The sequence below is a fragment of the Zophobas morio genome, unplaced genomic scaffold (assembly GCF_036711695.1).
Source record: "Zophobas morio isolate AGI-343-1 ecotype UQ-CSIRO unplaced genomic scaffold, CSIRO_AGI_Zmor_V1 ptg000044l, whole genome shotgun sequence".
Classification (NCBI taxonomy): domain Eukaryota; kingdom Metazoa; phylum Arthropoda; class Insecta; order Coleoptera; family Tenebrionidae; genus Zophobas; species Zophobas morio.
Genome location: NW_026972149.1, coordinates 9,107,811 through 9,129,142, shown reverse-complemented (window position 1 = coordinate 9,129,142; position 21,332 = coordinate 9,107,811). Strand labels below are relative to the sequence as shown.

General features: G+C 38.7%; 1 protein-coding gene across 1 annotated transcript in view; it reads right to left on the bottom strand.

The window, feature by feature from the left end:
- Window positions 1-1,691: 1,691 nt before the first annotated feature.
- Window positions 1,692-21,332, bottom strand: part of LOC135141365 (protein qui-1) — a 34,746-nt gene continuing 15,105 nt past the window's right edge. The window contains exons 2-25 of the mRNA XM_064072413.1: window positions 15,136-15,341; window positions 11,320-11,587; window positions 10,919-10,998; window positions 10,743-10,865; window positions 10,531-10,694; window positions 9,895-10,043; window positions 9,761-9,843; window positions 9,299-9,411; window positions 9,094-9,250; window positions 7,542-8,178; window positions 7,283-7,495; window positions 7,031-7,231; window positions 6,804-6,973; window positions 6,326-6,752; window positions 4,966-5,480; window positions 4,740-4,914; window positions 4,343-4,686; window positions 4,120-4,290; window positions 3,885-4,070; window positions 3,634-3,832; window positions 3,351-3,578; window positions 3,096-3,298; window positions 2,939-3,043; window positions 1,692-2,883 (exon numbers count right to left, since the gene is read on the bottom strand). Coding sequence (XP_063928483.1) covers window positions 2,794-2,883; window positions 2,939-3,043; window positions 3,096-3,298; window positions 3,351-3,578; window positions 3,634-3,832; window positions 3,885-4,070; window positions 4,120-4,290; window positions 4,343-4,686; window positions 4,740-4,914; window positions 4,966-5,480; window positions 6,326-6,752; window positions 6,804-6,973; window positions 7,031-7,231; window positions 7,283-7,495; window positions 7,542-8,178; window positions 9,094-9,250; window positions 9,299-9,411; window positions 9,761-9,843; window positions 9,895-10,043; window positions 10,531-10,694; window positions 10,743-10,865; window positions 10,919-10,998; window positions 11,320-11,425 — 4,839 coding nt within the window. The 5' untranslated portion in view covers window positions 11,426-11,587; window positions 15,136-15,341 and the 3' untranslated portion in view covers window positions 1,692-2,793. The remainder of the gene's footprint in view (window positions 2,884-2,938; window positions 3,044-3,095; window positions 3,299-3,350; window positions 3,579-3,633; window positions 3,833-3,884; window positions 4,071-4,119; window positions 4,291-4,342; window positions 4,687-4,739; window positions 4,915-4,965; window positions 5,481-6,325; window positions 6,753-6,803; window positions 6,974-7,030; window positions 7,232-7,282; window positions 7,496-7,541; window positions 8,179-9,093; window positions 9,251-9,298; window positions 9,412-9,760; window positions 9,844-9,894; window positions 10,044-10,530; window positions 10,695-10,742; window positions 10,866-10,918; window positions 10,999-11,319; window positions 11,588-15,135; window positions 15,342-21,332) is intronic.

Genomic DNA, 21,332 nt, shown 5'->3' with positions numbered 1-21,332 from the left:
AAGCTCGGCTTTCTGGGATTGATAGAAATCGACATAAATCAAATAATTAAAAGGGAATTATTTAAGTAATTGAAGAAATACCTGTTGCTATCGCTCATCAGAACGTGCATTCGACCACTTCGTGTTCTTTTACGACGGCGTTTATCACTGCCGGATTTTCAGTTTCAAACACGCGAATCGAAAGACTTTTCTGGTTTAAACAGCTACATTTTCAAAATATCGGCGTGACATTTTTGACAAACCGTTTTCTTGCTTAACTGTGCCAAAACAGCCACAACACACTAAAACAGTATCAGGTTTTTAAAAGATTATGCACTTTTACTACTCCATCTGTTCGGTAAACATAGTATAGCACAGCGTAGTGTGATAAACTATTCAAATGCAAACTTCCAAAATGTTCGTCGTTGAAGTGCAGATACGGCAAGTGCGACCTAAGTAATATTGTTAGCATTTAATTAAAAAATTTCCCTTTGTAATTTGTCATGTCTCGTCGTGATTTACATTTTATAAATCAGTGAATTAAAATTTATATTTGCCGCTGAATTAATTAGTTAAATGGACATTGTTCTCGATTGAACAAATTCAAGCAAAACTTTTCGTTGTATGTTGTTGTGTGTTACGTGAAGTAGCGAATAAATTTTGAGTCCAAATCATGTAGGTGAAACCGAGCGGATTTTGTTATTTAGTTGTTCTGCAACAAAACTGTTAAGAAAGAAGTTGTTGAGGTAATGGAGCGTGATAAATTACGGCCGTAATTTACGGAAATTTCCAATATACAGGTGGTTTCACTACAACTCCGGATTAAGATTAATCTGTTCTCGGTGTTCTATGCATAAACTAATAGTAATTGACCAAATCTTTTTTGTTAGGCGCATTTGTTTAAAAACGAGCAATTTAGTTCGCAAATTGTACGGTTTGTCTCCGTACGAGTTTGTTTTTACGGTTCGTCGCATTGCAGGTTGGATTCTGTTTTTGAAGGGTTTAGATTCGGTTTTGGCACGGAGTCGTTAGTTAGTCGCGAAACAAGAGCGGCAATTTAGGGAACAAAACCGATAAGTCTAAGTTGGTGAAGAATCGAAACATCGAACGGAGGGAGCAGTTTTCGGTACTTACCTACAATTAGCTAAGGACAAGATGGATTAATGGCATCATCCATCTCCTCCGGGGTGCCCGCTTCCACTTTTTGCGTGAAATCTTGCTGTATATTTACACAGGAGTTTTCTTGTGCGCGGTAATTGATTCGGCGGCGTTAATGTTATTCCGCGTAATCGCTTAAATTATTTGCAGGAACGCGGCGGTTTTGTAAGCCCGTTTTTGAATTTTTGAGCCTACTTAACGGCGTCGAGGTCGCGCGGTAGTCCAATTTCGACGTGAAAACACGCTCTGAGAGCACAATATTCTAATTTTATTCAGAGGAAGCAGTTGTTTGTAATTCGATCCAAGTGGCAGTATGTCTGGAGCAAACGGCGAAATTGTACATGTGTGTTTCTAACAGGTGGTATTTTTTGCAAGCTGACTTGTATCTTAGTTCGTGATGTGTTCGGAATTGTTTTGACTTACCGTCAAGTTCGCCGTGTAGTTCATTTGATTATGGCGAAACGTCACAAAAGTTTGGGGTTAATCAAAGAGGCGGGGTATGGATTGATGGATAGAGGGTGGGTCGAAATTGATGGTGCTGTAACGTTTCTCAGAATTTTATTTTCGACTCAGTTTTCTAATTCATTACACATATTAACATAGCATTTATATACTGTGATTTGTAATCTAAACGATGGTTTAGTTAGTTACATTATTGCTTAGGTAGCGAGATTTAGAATTGCTTTAGGTAACAAAGACTAACACGGAAATAAGTACGACAAACGAACGTAACAATGGTCCTTTATACGTAAATCGCATAATGCAGAGACAGCAAGAGAAACATTTTAAGATGGTACATTAAAATATGAACACTGAAGATTAAGCGAGTTCTAACTAAGTTGATGCGGTAGGCAGAGTTGTGGACATTGTACGAATATTTATTTGAGCTTTATTTAATTGTAAAGTTAAGCCAGGTCTTTTAGTCAGGGCGATGTTAACTTAGTTATATTATAAAAATACAAATTTATAATAAAAAATGTATATAAACTGTTTTATCTTAGTTAAAAAAAATATTTGGTCCTGAGAATTTTCGACTTAAAAAATTAGTAATTTAAACAATTCCCAAAAAGGAGTTGGCGAATCGTAATAGAGGTGTGAGTATTAGTTAATTTGAGAACTTTATTTAGCTACGATTAAGTTCGTTGAGAAATAAATCATACGTTTCGACATTCTTCAGAGTTTCGTATACTTGAATGGAATCGTATTTTATTTCGTTACACAAAACTTTGTCAATTCACGGATTAGTTTTCGTTGTTTTCCCTCCCCTCCAAGTCCGGTAGTTAAAGTTCTCAAATCGGAAATAATGTAACAAACATCAAGATAAACATTTAACAAACACTGTTTGCAATGTGTGGAATGATTGCTTTCAACAAGAAACAATAAAGTACAGTTGGTAATATGAAACGGTTCTCCTTATTTCTAGAGTAAATAGCAATTATACAAAATAATATTTTAGAAAGTCTAAAAATTTGAAACAGTCATAAGGAAAGCACTTATGTCATAGATTATCATTTGCATTTACTTTATATTCTATAAGTATAACATTTCGTGGAAGTACTACATTTACAACATCCATTGGGGGAAGGTTTCACCTAATACGACATTTACTACTCTGACTTAGTCTAATAAAGACAGTTTTACTTAATACTTTTACAGTTACGTCACATATTTACCGTCCTCCAGATGTCCGTCTTCGTCCGACGAATCCAGATGGGACTCCGCCAAAGATGATTGTTTGGATAACGACTGAAAACGAATAAAAATATTACCCGGTCTCAAATAACCGAATCCGAATAATCACCTGATGAAGTCTACGCCTTGGTGGCGAACGCTTATTCCACAAAGCTTCCAATTGATCAAAATGCTGAGATTGCGCTAGAGAAGCTTGTTTCGCTCCCAAGCCACCCTTCAACACAATTTCAATCAGATTTTAACAAAACCAAGAGGAAATTTACAACCTGAGAATCTTTCATTTGGGGGATTTTCGAGATTTCTTCCATGCTCGCCGAAACGGAGAAGCGGCGCTTGAAGCGTTCGTCGACCGCGGGAATCACCAAGTTCGACGTGAGATGAGCGTATTTCTTCTGCCAAGTGTAGGTGTCTAAAGAGACTTCCTTCTTCAATAGTCGTTTCATTTGTCGCTTCGGAGCCGGCTTCGGGTCTATTATATACGATTATTATTGTTATTGTTATTACAAACTTCGACTGCTTACTTTCTATTATGTCCTTGTCTGGGGCGCAGTAAGTCGGCAGTTTGACGTACTTAGCGGGAGTGTTATGCAAGCAAATAATTGGCATAAAGTGAGTGTCTTTCAGTAGAACGGATATTCTTGAAAAGTCCGACGTAGGTTCTATGCTTATAATAGGATAATGCAATTGTAAGGAAGTTAGCTGTAGCCCTCTCTTTGTGTCCCAAATTATGATGCTTTTGTCGTCGGATCCTAAAATTTAACGGCATAGTTTGAGCAAAAAGTCTTAAGGTTGTTTCAATCTGACCTGATACCGCTGTTGTTCCGTCGCCGGATAGTTTAACGCAAGTAACGTAGCTCAAGTGGGCCGATAACGTGTATAAGTCAGCCCCCGTGTTTATATCCCACACTATAAGGTTATTATCGCACGATCCAGATATTACTTGACTTTTATCGGAAACCGAAACTGCCACGCAAGTTACCGCATCAGTGTGTCCTATCAAAACCTACGAAAAAATCCGAACATATCGAAGGATTCCATCAAATTTGATGCCTCACTTGAGATAGTTTCCCGCCGACGACTTGCCAAACTTTCAATGACATATCCCTCGACCCCGTAATAATGTGCTGAGAGTCTATCGTAAGAACAAAGCAAGTTATCTCTTCGGAATGGTTCACGTTATACTTTTCGTCGTCTTTCACCAAAGACCAGATTTTTAACGAGACGTCACCGTTCGTGGCGATCTGGAAGCCGAATTTAGTTGCAGGTCGTGTCGTGTGTCGTTAAACTTACGGCGTATTTCATGTTATTCGTAGCTCTAACACATTTACTAGGTCCGGGATATGTTTGGAGTAAATTCCCATTATCAGCGAGCCAGATACACAGTGTGTCGTTTCTGTCGGACGAAATTACCCTGCTGGAATCCATCATAACGAATACCGTGGAGACGGCAGCTTGATGACCCTTTATGAAAAATGGCTTTATAGGTTCCTTTTCTGAATGTTAAGTGACTCACCGTGAATGTCGAGACTAATGTACCAAGAGTGAGCCCCCAAACTTTGACGGTTTTATCTTCAGAACCAGACGCCACAAATAACCCATTTGCAGCAAAACTAACCGCAGTAATGGGACCGGTGTGTCCCTTTAGAGTCAATACCAACTCTTGACTATTAAGCTGCCACACGTTCACTATATGGTCCAATGCACCTGTCACCGATAATTGACCGTCCCTCGATATATCCAGACAAGTTAAAAAACCGCCGTGGGGCTGTAAATGATGCTGCGACTTTTTCTTCATCTTGTTGAAGTTTTTTATATTATCGTCACTCCGGAATGGATAAAACATAACTCGATTTCCACCTGTAATAAGTTATTTATTTTCGGAAGCCTCGCCGAATATACAAACAACCAACCCGCTGTTAAAAGAAAATCATCTTTATCAGTAACGCGCACTGCTGTGACTTCCCCGCTCTGTCCTGTTAAGCATTTAATTAATTTGGCACTGTGAATATCGTAAATGTACACTTTTCCGTCTGCACCCCCAATGACAGCTCTACAGCTGTCCTGAGTAAGACAAATTGATCTGACCTAGAAAGGAGCGGTTGCGCTAACTCTGAATTTAAAGTTACGAAATGTAACCTTTGTTTTATGTTCTACCAGACTGTGGAGTTCCGTTCCTGTTGCCAGAGTGCGTAAATACAAGTTGTTGTCTCTGCAGCAAGCCAGCAGAAAGACGGAATCGGCAGAAACTTCGATCATCTGTATCGGTGATTGCAGCGTAATCGTGTTCAACAAAGTAAAAGTTTCCAAAGACCATAAACAAACCCTTCCATCTTGACTCCCTGACACTAGAATATCACCTGTGGATGTTACTTTAACCGACGTGACGGGACCCCGATGGTGATCTATTTTCATGACCACGTGCCCGTCAGAAAGGGATGTTATTATAATGCTGCTATCCTCTCCCCCACTGATGATCACAGAGTTGTTGAGCCCGCCGGTAATACATAATACCGGTGCAATGTGCTCGTGAATTCGTAATTTAACCGCAAATGATTTCAGATCCCACACAATTATGCTCAGATCGTAGGACCCGGTAAAAAGGTACTGGGAATGTTTTGTCACAGCCATGCAAATTATTTTACCAGTATGACCTACAACGAAAACTTTTAAAACACACTCCTTTACAAAAACGCGCATCACCCAGAAAATTACTACAATTCCAACAATAAAACAATAAAAAAGTATCTTTAATATTAGGGCCGTTACTTTGGACTATTATGCCTCGAAAATTAGAAGTTCATTGCTGTATCGGGTTGAACCGAGGGGACACCCGGGAATTTTTCTTAAAAGTTTTAGACGCCATAGAGAAAAGTGTGATAGAATCATAAAAAAATTTAGTATCACTAGCATGAAATAGAGGTAGTCAACGCGGGGATGGTAAAAGTCGCTTCGAATTATCACGGAACAACGATATTTTTGGGGGCTTCAATGCAATGTTGTGTCACCCGAAACCAAATGTGTCAAGACTGATATAACTTAAGGCGAGCATCAGTAGGGGTGTGACTTCCCTAGAAAAATGTTCATTTTTCGAAGCAGGGGTGTCTCTCATCACCCGGGTTATCCTAGTCAGGTCTGGTTTTAGCGTTTCAGGCTACTAGTTAACATGTGTTTAGTGTCTGAATAGGCACCTTACTGAAGTTGGTGAATGCTGGGGGGAGTAAAATATTGTTGTTAGGTCTGTTTATTTCACAATTTAGTACGGGAAATAATGACGGCAGGTTACTCGGTACCCTCGAAAGGGATAAATTCAAAACGCGGCTATGAGAGCTTATATCGGCTTAACGTTGATTCCATGAAGTAGATTAGGATGACATATTTCAACCGAATATCGATGTGATTCGTTCTGATTTTTTAGTCGTGTGCTTGTTATCATTGAGTAATTAGTTGGTGGCTCTTTCTGGGTGGTGCGCGTAATCGTATTTGTTACGACGGCTACCTTTAAAAGTGTGGACTAACTGGTTGCTCATTATGTGCCAAAGCTGAGGCTCTGAATCAACAACACAAATAACGTGTTGTCCGGAAGGGGTAGACTCAATGAGTCTAACGTTTGGCGTGTTAATTACTCTGGATTGTTGCGGAAGAGGGGGTTGTAACCAATCTGTTAGAGGAACCACGAGGGGCAAAGTGAAACCATCACACCAGGCCATCGCAGAGGTGACCAAAGAACTCATTAGACCACCGCCTCGTTCTATAACAGGCCTCAGCCAAGATATGAGCTGAGTGCCTAATTGATAAGTGTCCCGCGTTAATACGTCGGTGGATTTCCGAATCGAGTAGTACACCAGCTCTATCTCCCTATCAAGAAGATAACAGCGCACATGTTCCAACAAACACCGTAAATAGCTAACCGAAAACGTTTGTAACTGTAACGAAAGCAATTGGAAGGCTGCTCAAGTTCTTTAAGTTGCACTTACCGCGGCAAGAAGGAAGTCGTAATTGCACATACACAAGCTTTTCAACTTAATTGTATCTCCGGCGAGCAGAAGGTGTATCCACGCTTCCTCGATATGTCTTTGACTGTAAGTGACATCTTTATACACCGTAGATTGGAACGGAGTTTCCCTAATTTCAGATAAAAGGGGCGCTAAAATGATTTTCACCGATCATTCCGATTTCGTCAAATCGGTTTGCCGGTTCTCACCTGGTTCCCCTTCCTCTTCTTCGTCCTCACAGCTCTCGTCTCTACAAAATTCAAAGAAAAATAAATTCGCGAGTTCGGTGTGTGTGTTTCTTAAAGTCTCTTGATTGTGGAGGTATCGCCTGCGGACGATGTCTTTAATCAGCACGTGACTCCACTCTATCAGCAATTTTCCACTCATTATTTTCTCCCTAAGGAGAGGTTCTGGAATTGTTTTGTTAATTGACAATGTTTTCAGGTTGAGGATTTAATTACCGAATTTGCGCCGGATGGAGCACAAGGAAGAAAAATTAAAATTGGCATCCTCGACGTGAATGACGGCCTCGCTGTTGCTCGTGGGCATTAAAATCTCCAGGAGCTCCGTCTCGGTTAGCCCGTATTCAGAGCAAGTTATTAGCGACGACAACCGTGCGACGGCGTTCTTCGTGAAAGAGTCCTCCAAAGCGTCGAATTTTTTATTAACGAAATCTGAAGCCAGCGGATTAGATCGACGAAAAACATTTTCGTATCTTACCTTCGAGCGAATCTGGAGTGGGAATTTCGAGATACGAATCTGGATTTTTAAAGCGCTCTTTTTGCACGGGAGTCATACGAAGTTTCTCTAATTCCGTCGAAGTTGTGCAGATCATGTGAACTTTTTTCGGCAAAGTTATCGGAAGCCAGCTCAACGCATTAATCGCGTCGGCGTCTAAGGGATTTAACAAGTGTAAATCGTCGATGAATATGACTAGAACTTGATTCATATCTTCGAAATTCCGGAGTAAACTTTGAAACCAGTTGTTAATGTACAGGGGATCGAAGGAAGCGTCTCTCGGCAAGAAACCTTCAGGAAGCTTTAAAGCTATGCAAATTTGTTGACATATGACTCTTAACAGTTCTAAATTATACGACGACCGGGGGGTGGTTGAGGTAAACCTTATTATTCTAAGAGTTCTGCAACTAAACCACTTTTCGAAGTTTCTGTATATTGTTTGTATAAGCGAGGTTTTTCCCGATCCGGGATTTCCGTATATCAAAATCGGATTATGTCGAACGTTTGTTGTGTTTTGTACTATTTGTTTAATCCTTTCCAGGATCTCTGAATTGGAAAAGTCCGCTCTCATATCCTCATAACAAAGCGTCAAGTGTGTTATATTTTCTTGAAAGTTTTCCTAAAAGAAAATTTATTTATATAGTTAGATTTTCTGCGGCTTCGCGTTCCACGGTGTAGTCTAACAAGCTTTGTTTACAAAATAAAACAGGCGCAATCTTCCAGTCGGTGCAACTCTACCAGACTATTATTATAATAAAGGTTGAGGTTATTATACATGAAAATGTGAAATAAAAAAACAGAAAGGGTGTGTAGGTTCATTACCCTAGCAACAGCGCCACGACACACCTTATTATTCCTTTGCCGTATTGTTAACCCAGAATCCAATTTTTTTCGAAATTAGACTTTTTGAAACACCGAGAACAATGACGAACATTTACGAAACACATTGTCACGACGAGTTATTTAAATCGAGATTTATTGTTGTTAAATCAGCAAATACGAACATCAAGAACATGAAGAGATAATCAAAGCGCGTCAGACATTAAAGATACATACAAAGAGCAAAGTTGTTACAAACTGAAGATCAAACATAAGGAGATCTAGAAAATCTTGTTCGACGCAGTGAAAATAAAATTAAAGAAGACAAAAGTGTTTTCTTTAACTCGGGAATCTTATTGCATCCAACTTCTCTAAATTTGCTTACAAAACAGCTGCGTTCCTGCGAACTATTACGCGACAAAAGCAGCGTATATTAAACACGGTCATAGACCGTTTCGTACGAACTCAATTTTCTAGGAACTAAATGGATCAAGTTATTAAAGCGATAATGAGGTAGTAGTCCATATTGATCCCTCGCCGCGTCAAATATTGAAAGTAACCGCAATAAACTACCCACGTTCAAAATAAGCTGAATTCATGTCATTCCTAGATATAGAAAACTGTAGTCAAGAAAATCTTGATGATTGATGAACGTTTTCATTCCCTAATGTGAGAGTGGCGCAAATAGTCTCTTGACCCGTGACAAATTACGTACCTCGACGATCTTCTTTTTAGATTTTAATTCCGGTTCATCGTCCAAACTTTTTTTTATTAAACCTTTTAATTTGTTTAAAACACGATTTTTAAATTCGTTTAGATATGCTTCGTGTTCTTCATGTATCAAATTAATTCCCCCAGGTTTCCAAGGCACTCTAAAAGAATTTTGTTATTACTTGGCAACCAGGAGACGTTTGTCTTACTTGAAATAAATATTATTTTCCTCTGGAATAAGTAGTTTTACATTTGAATGAAATAACTTTATTTGTTCAGAGCAATATTTATCTATAGTTTTATTAACATGGTTAGAATTTTCCTGGAAAGAAGAATTACGGTTATTAGTCTCCCATTCTTGACAAGTGGGCCATTTCTCACGCGGCTCACTTTATTGCTTTTTTTCTAAATATTTCACTTGAGTGGTTATACGCTATATTTTAGAACTATTAGAAATGACGTCACGCGTACTGTGGATAAAATCAGAACTGGCCTTTGAAGTAATCTTTCACCAAAATACCCACTGTATTAATATAATGCTCAAACAAGCTCTTGATAGAGATCCTCACCAATATATTAGTAAACAAGAATAGTGTGCTTATAAAATTACGAAGACATGGAAATGCTTATCGGCCAAGTCTGATTTCTGCGAGAGTACGATATATATATACCTGATGAAATTTGTCAGTCTCTTCAGGTACATCCCAATGTCTAAAAATGTTAATTACGCGATGAGCAGTGCCGGGTGCCAACCCTAAAACGTGAAACTGAAATTCTGGAATTGATCACACGAACGATGAATTACCTAAAGCGAAATTAAATTGTTGCTCGACGACTGATTTTAAGGTGTTATTAAGTACTTTCTTAGCTGGTGCAGGCATATTTATCATACATTCGTGTACTATGGTGATAATTTCTTCTGATATAGCTCTCCATTCTTCTAACGTCGAGAATCTGTATAAAATACGTTTGTATTTGTGAATAACCGAAGTGGAAAATTTGAAGAATCATCAAGTAGTAATGAACTCGAGGAGCTTTTATTCGGGCGAGTTATCGAAAAAGAGAAGTGTACATCGTGCAGCTAACAGAGTACATAATTGGTTTAAGTTGTTAAGGAGTTAATTTAATTTCACCCTGCACAAGAGTTGGTTTATCTGTCAAGTTGATGCAAACTATTAAGAAGAGTTCGGAACAAAATTGTGCAACATTTATTAATTTTAGCCATCGCATTAAGACCGTGCTCATGGATTGAATAAGTGATGACGGTTTCGCGTTAAGGGTGGAAGACAAGGGAAAAAGTAGAGCGATATACGTGTATTAAACTTGAAATAGGGTAAACCATTAAGCCTAACCTTTGAACTCTTAAAGGCTTGTAAAGCGATTTAATAATTGCTTCGGTGATAAGCCCCGTGAAACATTAAAGAATGGAATCGATATTAACCTGCAGTCTTTTAAAATGTATTCGTTTCCTTCCTTGAAGTACCAGTTTTCTAAAATATCACAATTGAGCCCCAACTCTCCCACTTTATCAAGTAAGGCTTCGAAAATTTCGGCTTCTAAACGAGGAGGAACTATGAGAGGTTCGTATTTATTCCCAACTAAACTCTGAAAAGCGGAATTATCGTAATCGCTTCAACCATTAGAGCACAATACCAAAAAGAAACATCCTCGTGATAATTTATGGCACATTCTTATTTCGTGCAAATGATCCTCGAATAATTTTGCGTCGAACGTGTCCTTTTCGGAAGCGCCGAAGTGCATATCGACTAGCTCGACCTTTGTGAACAAACTTGTGTGATTTAATTGTTTGGCATGTTTTACTCAGTTACCTCAATCTTTTGTTCATCGAATACCGTTTGAAGTTCTGGGCCAACGTATTCAAGTAAAAGGCGTCGCTCCTCGACAAAATCTGGAAATAGTTTAGCTTAATATAAAAATGCCCCGTAGAAGCACACAATGGCCAATTATTATCTATCAATTTCAGTTTCCAGGGGTGACATCACCATCTGTAGTCAACACGACCGTAGAATAGAATGGAACAAAGGAGCGATTATGTGGCTTTTAGCGGAGTCGGTAGTTGCCTAGATAATTTGCAAAATTGTAATGTGTATAGAGGTGTGTTTGTTAACATTATGGATTAATTTCGAGCTTTTGTTTGGAATGTCGCTCCTGCAAACTCAGCTTGAGCGATTGATTTCGTTCCCACTTTTTCCCTACTATTTTTACTTACCTGCTTTAGTGCTGGCAATGAAAATTTTAACGAGTTTTGCAGCGGGCCACTTTGAAGTTTTGTGTCCTTGAAGAATTTCGAGAATTGTCTCATCGTTATTCTTCATGATTTTAACAACTAAGCACACGGATTTAACAATAAACTATGAGATACATTAAATCGATTGTCAGTGGTAAAATTCCTATTATCTAAATGACTTCATTTATAAAATACAACAATTTTGTATCTTTCAATCACGCTGACTTCTCTACGCCTGTGCCATCACGATCTGAAACAAACAACGTGTCAAAGGAACCCCTCGGAACCAAAAATATCCACCGATAGCCTCCCGTTCCTAAAAGACTCCCTAATAAACATTCATTTAGAATTTAGAGCAACTACACTTCTAATATAAAAAGAATCACAGAAACTTGTTACAAAGTTTACACTAGGTGTCTGCAGTTTAACAAGTTGTGACGTCATTTCCTTCACTGAGCGAGCGTTAGCTTACAAACACAATATACGAGCCGTCAAAATATTCACTTTCTCGTACACCCAGAAATTCTCGACTCCTCTTTATTGAAACACAAAATGTGAACGAAATCATCCAATAAACAACCTTCATGCTCGTCATTGTCACTTGCACGTCGAGATTTTCTAACGACAAATTCAGTGCTACGACAAGTGGGTCGACGACATATTAACACCACGTGTTTTGAAACTGTGAGGTAAGTTTTGCATTTTGTTGTGAGTAGCAGTTCTATTCCGAGACAAGCAAGAAACAAGACAAAATGAGGTTTGTTAATTCGTTGTTAAATTTTTTGCCCGATTTCAACTCGATTAGAGATCGTCGCGTCCTTTCCATAAATTCGTTAGTGCGGCTCGACAGCGAGCTCGTTTTTTGTGGTGTGACGTCACAAAATCCATTTTCGCGAAAGTATCGCCGCCGTTCTTACCCGAATTGTTTGAAAGGCACTTCATCTGTTAATTACCTTGATAACTTTTTTCAAAGAAAGTGTGGATGGAGCTTCATAACTTTAGTTGTTCGAGTCCAAAACCCCGGAATTTCCAAACTTATCCCATTTTAAATTAAACCCTCGAAGCGAAAGCTATTAAAATGCTCTGTTTAAGTTGCCAAACTATACATTCAAAAAGTTTTTCACCTTTCCGAGCAAACAATCAAATTTGTAATAAGCCCTGGTTTGCTTGCATCGGTAAATAGGAGAAACTTCATTTAAAATCCTGCTACACGCCAAAGTCCTCTATAATAAACGAAGTTGGGAAAAGTCGTCTTTACGCACCAAAACTGTACGGCTTAAATACTTAATTAACAGCAAGACAAAGGCAATACCGCAAAGAACGCGACCGAAATCAATCGATATCATCTTTTATTACCGAGAATTAAACGACACAGATTAACAACCCAAATATCAAATTTTTATTACAAGTTTAATGAAAATTGAAATCCACCAAAGACTGAAAACCGCATCGCATATTTATTGAATTTTTAGTTAACGATAATGGTGTCTTCGCGGTAACGGTGAATCGTTAAATTATCGTTAGGAACTTCACGCTTTGTTGAAGCTTTATAAATTAAAAAGTTCTTGACGATTCGTACGGTTTTTACGCTGCAGTAAGTGTTGATATGGGATAACGATAACAACAATAATAGACCGTTATCTAGGTTAATGACCCTGGTGATGTAATTAATGAAAAAATACGTTACTATTATGTTCTTAACTTTTATGGAGTACTTAGACACGCTTCTCAGATAAACAAATGTCTCTGATTAAAGTTTTAGTTAGAGTTAAATTCGAGTTACCATCAAAAATTTTGCATCAAAAAAGAGTTTTTTTGGTAGTTAATGGTAGTAATTATAATTAAAAAATCATTATTTGTGCTTCAGTTGGCAAACTAAAAATGTGTCAGTGCAATATATTTAACGAGAAAAATCGATTTTGGCTACCGAGTAACACGAAATCTATTAATTATAATTAATTTGTAACATAATAGGAAAAAAGAGGCGGCTCATTCAAGGACAAGACGATCAATTATCCAATCGACGGAAAAAGTTCTTTGGACGGGGTGGTTCGAAATTGGCGCAGTTATTAGTGTCACTATTTTAGAAATGTCGTTTGGTTTCCTGTAATTGCACGGAAACAATTTTGTTTGCTGGGAGTTATCTTTCATAGTGAAGTCGTTCGCTGGTAGCAATCGGCTCGTGGCGCTTATTGGAATCAAGTCGTCAAAGCTCTTGTTGGTTTATTTTAAACGCGTGGCAGTGTTCTTTCGTCTCTGTAAGCGGAGGCTTTTATCGTAAATTTGTAGTATTTATTTGGCTGTTTTTTGACAAATGGTTAAAATGAAATATGTGAGTTAAGATGAGAATAGTATTGTTCGAGCGTTTTAGATGCCATCCATTTTCGCTTTGATATTAATATGGTCTCGTTTTTATTGCTTATGAATAGTGGAGAGACGAATAGAAGGAGGCCATAGAAGCGTCGTAGTTGCATTAGCATGGAAACTATTTACGAGAGCGTTGAAAAATATATTTTGCAAAGTCATTTAATGGCTTTTATGTTTTTATTTTGTTACGAGGAAGCAGTGTGAGTAAAGTGTTTTTTGTTTTAATTTTCTCTTGATTAAATTTCCTCGGCAAAATGGGACTATATGGATTATAATTTAATTTTTAAACTAGGGGGTGAGCGAAGGATTCATTAAATTTGGTTGATATTAAAAAAGCGTGGTGTTTCGTTTTGATTTGAAACTTCCGCAATCAGTCATAAAACAAAAGCTGTCAGAAATATTGATAGATTTAAATTGGATTTACGTTCATCAAAATCCCACGGTTATAATGAAATAAAAATGGACTTCTTTCCGCTCGTTTTAGGAGCGAACTAATTTGTCCAAGTGAGCTAATTAACTGGCAAAAATGGCGTCGCAAAAAGCCCAAAATCAATAGTGGCGTGGCCTGTAATTAGCGGCAAATTATGGTTCGCGACATATTTCAGCTCGAAGTAGGTGGACAAGTGAGGTCTCCTAGTGGGCGAAACTTTCGCAGTCCATCACGGGGATGGTTAGGGACACGGCGATAATGTGGCAAAGTTTGCGCACGTTTATCATAAAATCTGCAAACAAACTGCATAAAAAACGACTTTCGCTAAACTTCGCTTGTGGTAATTGAAATATGGAAGAAAGCGGCGACCTTTAGTGCCATTTTTGCTTGTGCGGACGTTTTCGAGCAAAATTTGCATATATTTTCGCGCGTTTTAGGCCTGCATGCACAAAACATCACACGGTAATCCAGACACCGGCAAAATAACCCGACGATCTCCGAATGAAACTTCACAGCGAATTTCATATTTGAAAATTTCGTAGTCAGTCAACGTGTCAATACGATGTAGACTTGCTTTGAAGCGTCAAACAAATCCTGTGAAGTTTAATTAAGTTGTTTCCTCGAATTTGTGAGATAAGCGTTGCAATTTCCACACGAATAACGTTCGAGTTTTGGTCTCGCGATAAGTATTGTTAGCAAGGTCGTTGAAGATTTTTCGTGGCTAGTCCACCAGAAGTTCCTCGAAGACCCGGGCGCTGAACGACGGATCATTATAGGACAAAACCGCGTCGCTACGAGTTTGTAGATGAAAGCAATGCAGATGGATAAGAGAACATACCACAAAAGGTTTCCCAAAGTGGATAAATTGCGTGCTGTCTGAACATACAATAAGAAAAAATGTCGTGAAAATATCACGCGAGTTTGTTTTGTTGAAGTTTATTATCCCTTTTTTAAATTTCGTGTCCTAAATTCAACTACATCAATGTTCCTATTTTACTTACCCCTGTCAGAAGCGAGCTCGTTTTTGTCTGTTCTGATGATTGCGTAGTGATGATCGTACTTGCAGCCGATAAACGAGAACTCGGATTGGTAACCTACTGGAGTTTCTTGCTTTTCGTGACACAAACCATCAAATTAAGTTTTTTGTCAGTGTGTCAGTGTTTTTACCTCCGCTCGTCATGTGGTAAAAATCATTAAAACGCAGTAACTGAAATATGGAAAAAAGTCGACCTTCAGTGTCATTTTTGCTTGTGTGGAAGTTTCAAAGAAAATTTACATACATTTGCGCGCGTTTTAGGGCTGCATACACAAAATATCCATATGGTAATCCCAACACCGACAAAATAACTCGCCGATCTCCGAATGAAACTTCACAACGAATTTCATTATATTTCGAAATTCCCATCTTGCGACGGATAAATTTTTTTACGAGTCAGCCAACGTCTCAAGTACTTTATGGAATTGCTTCGATGCCTCAAACAAATCCATCATTTTAACTGCACGCCGTTTTAGACGTGTTTGCTTGTTCGTGTTATTTTAAAATCAATAGAGGTACGAGAGCAATGTCGCGTTTTTGTTTCGTTGGTAGTTACTTGAATTTTTTCCTCCTTTTTTAGAGTTTCTGGGGCGCGTCGAATTACAGACCAACCACTCGTCACTGTCACAGCCAATTTAACACCACGAAATTATTTGCAACCCTCGGACAACATTTCACAACTAACACTAAAATGCTCTTGCCGGTAACAACAATTACCCCCCAACATGCAATCCTACTCCAGAAATGCAAACCCTGCTTGTTAAAAACACGTAAATCATTACCATAACCAGCAGACCTTTTTTTCCACCGACAGCATTTTTAACGCACACAACGCAAGCCACACCCGCTCCACAATTTATTGAATTATTATTACTAGAATGTTATGTACACAGATCGCTAAATCAATTCAGAGGCATCCGTGTCGAGTTTCACCAGTGCCAGAATAAAAAGCTCTAAAACCAAGTACAAAACTGGAGAGACCATATACTTAACGAATACCATGGGACGCCCACGTGGCATGAATCATTTCGCGTGGACTCGAATAGAATGAGTCAATAGCAAACGTATAACATGCAGTTGCTTCTATCAGGGTCTCAAGTTTTTTAGACATTCTGAATTGAAATCAAGGGGCATCGGTATTCGGGAACAAGCGACTGCGCCATTTACGCGTACCGCGATTTTTACAGACCCTGCTGGTCCCCAAGCATAACAAGACGGAGGTTATTGGACCGACCGAAAAAGGTTTCAAGGTGTTGCAGTATACGTCAGTCCCCTTTTATTAAAGTGTTGGCGCATGGTTAGTGACTGTTACCTTTTGAAGGTTAAATTTGGCATCCCAGTTCGTTCGAGCAGCTTTATGTAACGTTCGATTGCTGTCGAACCAAGAGGGTAAAGAAGGTTTTCTAATCCACGTTTTACCTGGGAGAGGAAGGGTGTGTTGTAAAATTGGCCTTTGGCGTTCCTACCTTTCTGCTCGTCGAGTGTGACATAACATGCGATCAAGTTCTAACAAATTTGCGCTTGATTACAGCTCGAAGATTGGTTCAGGAATTTAAGTAAGAGCACAAGTACGAGTACAATACGGTCAGCACTCGAGTGGAGTTCGAACCGGAGCAGAAATATTTGGGAGCCCTTAACAATCTTTATAAAAGTCAGAACTTTCTATTTTGTGTTGTTGCACGAGAACACGAGCCATAAGGATTTCAGTTTCAAACTTTGATTCCTATAATGATCCCTTTACGTAATACATTAATGGGAAACTTTTGCGTAACCCAGCGCGTTGAAACCGAACTCGGGTGAAGAAAAATACCTGTTTTATTCTTGAATCTGGGGAAATTATCCGCAGCTGTAATGTTACAAGCAATTCATTACATTTCCGCCTATCGCGCTGAATAATGTAGTGAATTAGTTACAAAAGTGGTGATTCGAATCAGCATGAATGAGGCGTCAATTTAAGGGTGGAATACATAAAATTAGAACGATCCTTCTGAATGGGGGAATTCGTCTAGCGCCCGGTAATGGAAAAGTCATACAATAACTGAACGAATCAGTCTTGTAGTTTCGTTTCAATAATTGATTGAAGTCTCAAGTATTCTTGCTAGTGTACAATTTTCTCAGTAACGAAGTTGATTGGAGTTTGGCAAATAAAACTGCAACCCACAATGGTACAAGTTTGCTTTTGTAAGATGAATTCCTGACGGTGATTATGGTAAATTAAGTCATATTAAATGGATCGCAAGCGAGCAACAATAAAGGGGATGAAAGTACAACCTGGAACTCGTCTGTAAAGCCTCGAGAGGCTTACAATACGTTTGAACTTCTTTTGAGACATGAATATTTAATCTTCAATTTAAATAACACGCTTTGTTGGTGTAAGTTATATTGCAGGTGAATGAGGTGAACTATTTAGAGGTTTAAAGCGGAATAATGGAAGTTGATTATGAAAGAACAAAAATAAAAAGAATGGAAATATTCATCAGATAACACGGATTAAGTAACGGGAAGGTGAAAGAGAGTTGAAACAGAATATTTAAGTGAAAAATGAATCGAGTCGTCAGGTAGTGGAAATGAAAGATTCAGACAACAGAGACTGAGTTTTGTGGAAAGTAGGAAGGGTAGCGCATGATAAATGAAAATCGTGAAATTTTGAAGTTAATCTTATCCGCGTTACATGAAGGATGGAAAAGGTAGCGAAGAGTTGCCATTGGAAACAAATATAGGGATACTGGAATAAAAGAGTTTTCTGGAATTTAATTCATTTGTGTTGTTTGGTATTTCAAGGGAACCCTTTGTTACTTTAATGGTAAGATAAAGGAAATTTCAAAGGCTGGGTAGCAAGAAACCAATTTAAATATCTTAGTCGTCTTTGTAAATTTGCATTAAATTTTAAATATTTCCAACATCAATTAATTTCGGAATTTATTAAATTACTTTCATTATCTACCTCTTGCCTGTAAATTGGTCTAAAATACTCTCTTATTATCATTTTCATGAAAGAAATATCACATACATATTTATTACGACGGTGGCGTGCTTCCTTTTATTCATTATTATTCATTGAACTATATATTTCTTCCGTGCAAAAACACGACGGTCGCGCCCCCCTCCTCCCGAGTCGCCACGGTTTTTGCAGATAATACCGGAATTATCGAACAGGTCAAGAGGGGCCCTAGCAGAACCTCGCCGAAGTGAGTTTCGTGAACTTTGGCACGGTTAAAAGGGACGGTTGCTTGAATCTGCCCGTATCGTCAAGAGATGTGATAAGAAGGGTCAGGAAAAATCTCAACAGCCACGCACAATCTGTAATGGAACCGCGCCGTGTTTTGTAGTGTTGACTCTGCATTCAGGCAGAAATAAATGTGCGTCCAGGAGGGCACGGGCTTGCCCTTCCCTCATAGATCATTTAAAATCTCAGATGTCCACGTCCCTCGCACTTTAATGGATCCTTAATACACATTTGCGACGCGGAAACGAAAGAAGATTTCCAATTATTTATAAGGTCACATCTCGGGCTCTAAAGCTGGATTCAAGTAGGGATGATGAATGGAGGAAGTACGAACTAGGCCATCCACAGTTGAAGACAAATCAATCGCCCAGAGCAACGTCATTCAAATACGTTTGGGCGTGCAAAATCCACGTTCTGCTGCAGCGGCAGAACGTCGCCATAAACCTTGGAGACATACATCCGCGCCAATTACGGATTTTTACTCCCGTTCTAATGATGCCAGTAATTAGCTAAAAAGAAGACAACCTTCTGAATTGCAATTGGAGATGAAGGGACGCAATCATCTGAAATAACGAGTCCTTTTTAATTGCAGAACTCGCAAATGAATGCATGTCTGCGTTAAGCGTTCAAATTGCCATATACGTGTAGATGAAATTCGCTTCGACAAACAGCAACCTCAAAAACACACACCGTTAAACACCAGTTTAGAACGACTGAATTAAGTTTTCAGCGGTAATTTCTCTTTGCGTTGCCAGTTTATCGTCATTTCGGCGTTAGATGAAGACCTTTGCGCAATATATCGTTTCTTTACCACGCTCTTATTCTCCTACTAGTTACATACCGTCTACAATTTAAACTGTCAAGCGCTACAACGTAAAACATCGGAAAGGATCCGCGAAGAACGAATTCGCGTCTAGTTTTTTAAATCTTTGGTGCTAAAATTGCCGCTCGTAGATGAATTATCACGTAAGTCTCGCTTCGCTTAGTTATGTCGGAAAATAAGACCGCTTTTACAGCTGGTTTGTTTTTGACACGACCTAAACAACTCACACGTTCCTCTCGAAACACTTACTACACCATACGGGATATTTAAACGTTATTAAATGTAACCTTGCAAATGCCTGTTGTGTCTTTAAATAGTCACACTTTCAATTAAATCGCAGATTATTCAATGTAAAAAAAAAAAAATTTGACCGATTTGCGAAATTTCCAAACCTTGATTCCACTAAAGCATCGATAAAACGAGGCCGCTAAATCTTGCGCCAGGTGTTTATTTTGCCAAAATTTTTCTCGATATCTCGACGCAACAATCTGTCAAACGACGGGATGTCCTCACGCAACGATTTTTCTCTTCAACGCCGTTCATAAACAACAAAAAACGATAAAAAAATCATGATGGTCCGATCTTTCGCTCGTCTTAATTTTTTCTGTCGTGGTACACATGTTTGATGAGTCGCGTCGCAGTTTGAATGAGCTGCATGAAAACAGCGACTAATGAAGACACAAATTGGATGCAGACTAGGACACGATTTGGTGCAAAAAAGACGCAAGTGGAGATTGCTTCTTTAGATTAACATTTGCTCTGGTAACGTTGTGATGGGGTAAATCTACGTTGAATAAAACAGTCGAACGTCCATTCTCCACTTGACGGTGAAAAATGTGTACGTGTCGTATTAGCACGGAAATAATGAGCGACAAGCAATAATAATAATGATGATGGTGATGATTAGGGGGTAACGACGGAATGAAAGATGAAATTGCGGGAAAACGCAGACTAACAAATCTGAGAAACACGACGAGGTGTAAGTAGGCGTTGAAATAATGCTGTACAGGTTGGGACAAAGGGTGATTAGGAGAGATGGAAGAAGAGACGAAAAGAAATTATGTCCCTGTAGGTGTCGCCTTGGAACGAGGCTGTTCTGGATTTGTGTCCGCCTGATTATAGGGCAACAATGGAAGTTATTACCGTCTATTTGGCCTAAATTTAGGTAGTGTAGGTTTATGGTGCTCGGTTGATTCTCATTATCGGGGAAAAATTAGTTTCATTTGGTAGAGGAAGTGATTATTTGGTTTTATGTGAGTAGTTCGTCGGCGAGAATATTATGAGCTTGGCCAGTATTCAGCATCCAGCTATATTTCGAGAATAATTTGACAGGACAAACGACAGAATAAGCCAGAGCCCATAACGCGATGCGAAGTCGAGGAAATCCTGCCGGAGGTGTGGGAGAACGTGCCTTAGGAGCACATTGATAACGTAATAAACTGTATTCCGGCGAGGTGTAGGCTACACTGGAAAACGGGATAATTTAGCCGATTCTAAATAGCTGATTGTGCCACTCGGCATGAACGGTTTCCATTAATTTACTTTAGGACTAATGAAGGGAACGAGCATTATGTTTTTAGGGTGTAATTTTCGCGTTTGTTTTAAAGCAATCATTTGTAAATAATGTAGAAGCTGATAACCGTATTACGAAAGTTGAGATTCTCGATATTTTAGGGTTTGTAATTCAATCAAATGGAAAATCTTGGAACTTATTAAGAAAAGTTTAGTATTACTTCAACGACTTACATTTCTGAATTCTTAATTTCTAGAAAGCGCTCTTATGAATACAAATATTGCTCGGTGTGGACACAATCGAACGAAATTTATTGAACTTCCATTTTACATTTTTCCAAATAAATCATTTGTTTGAGATAAAGTTTCATTTTCGTAAAATAAATCCCCGTTTCTTTGTTCCCTCCCGGAGTGCTAAAACAATTGGTAATTATTTTGTCACTTCCGTACTTGATTTTGTTTTTCGAGTTAAAGAAAGTATTCTTCTTCGGTCTCCATTGTAACGCGATTTCGTTTTGTCCCAGATTACAGCGTTCTTTGTGCATATGAGACGCCTAGGAACAAAGCGGAATTTGAAGAGTGTGCGTAAGGAATGCTTGTA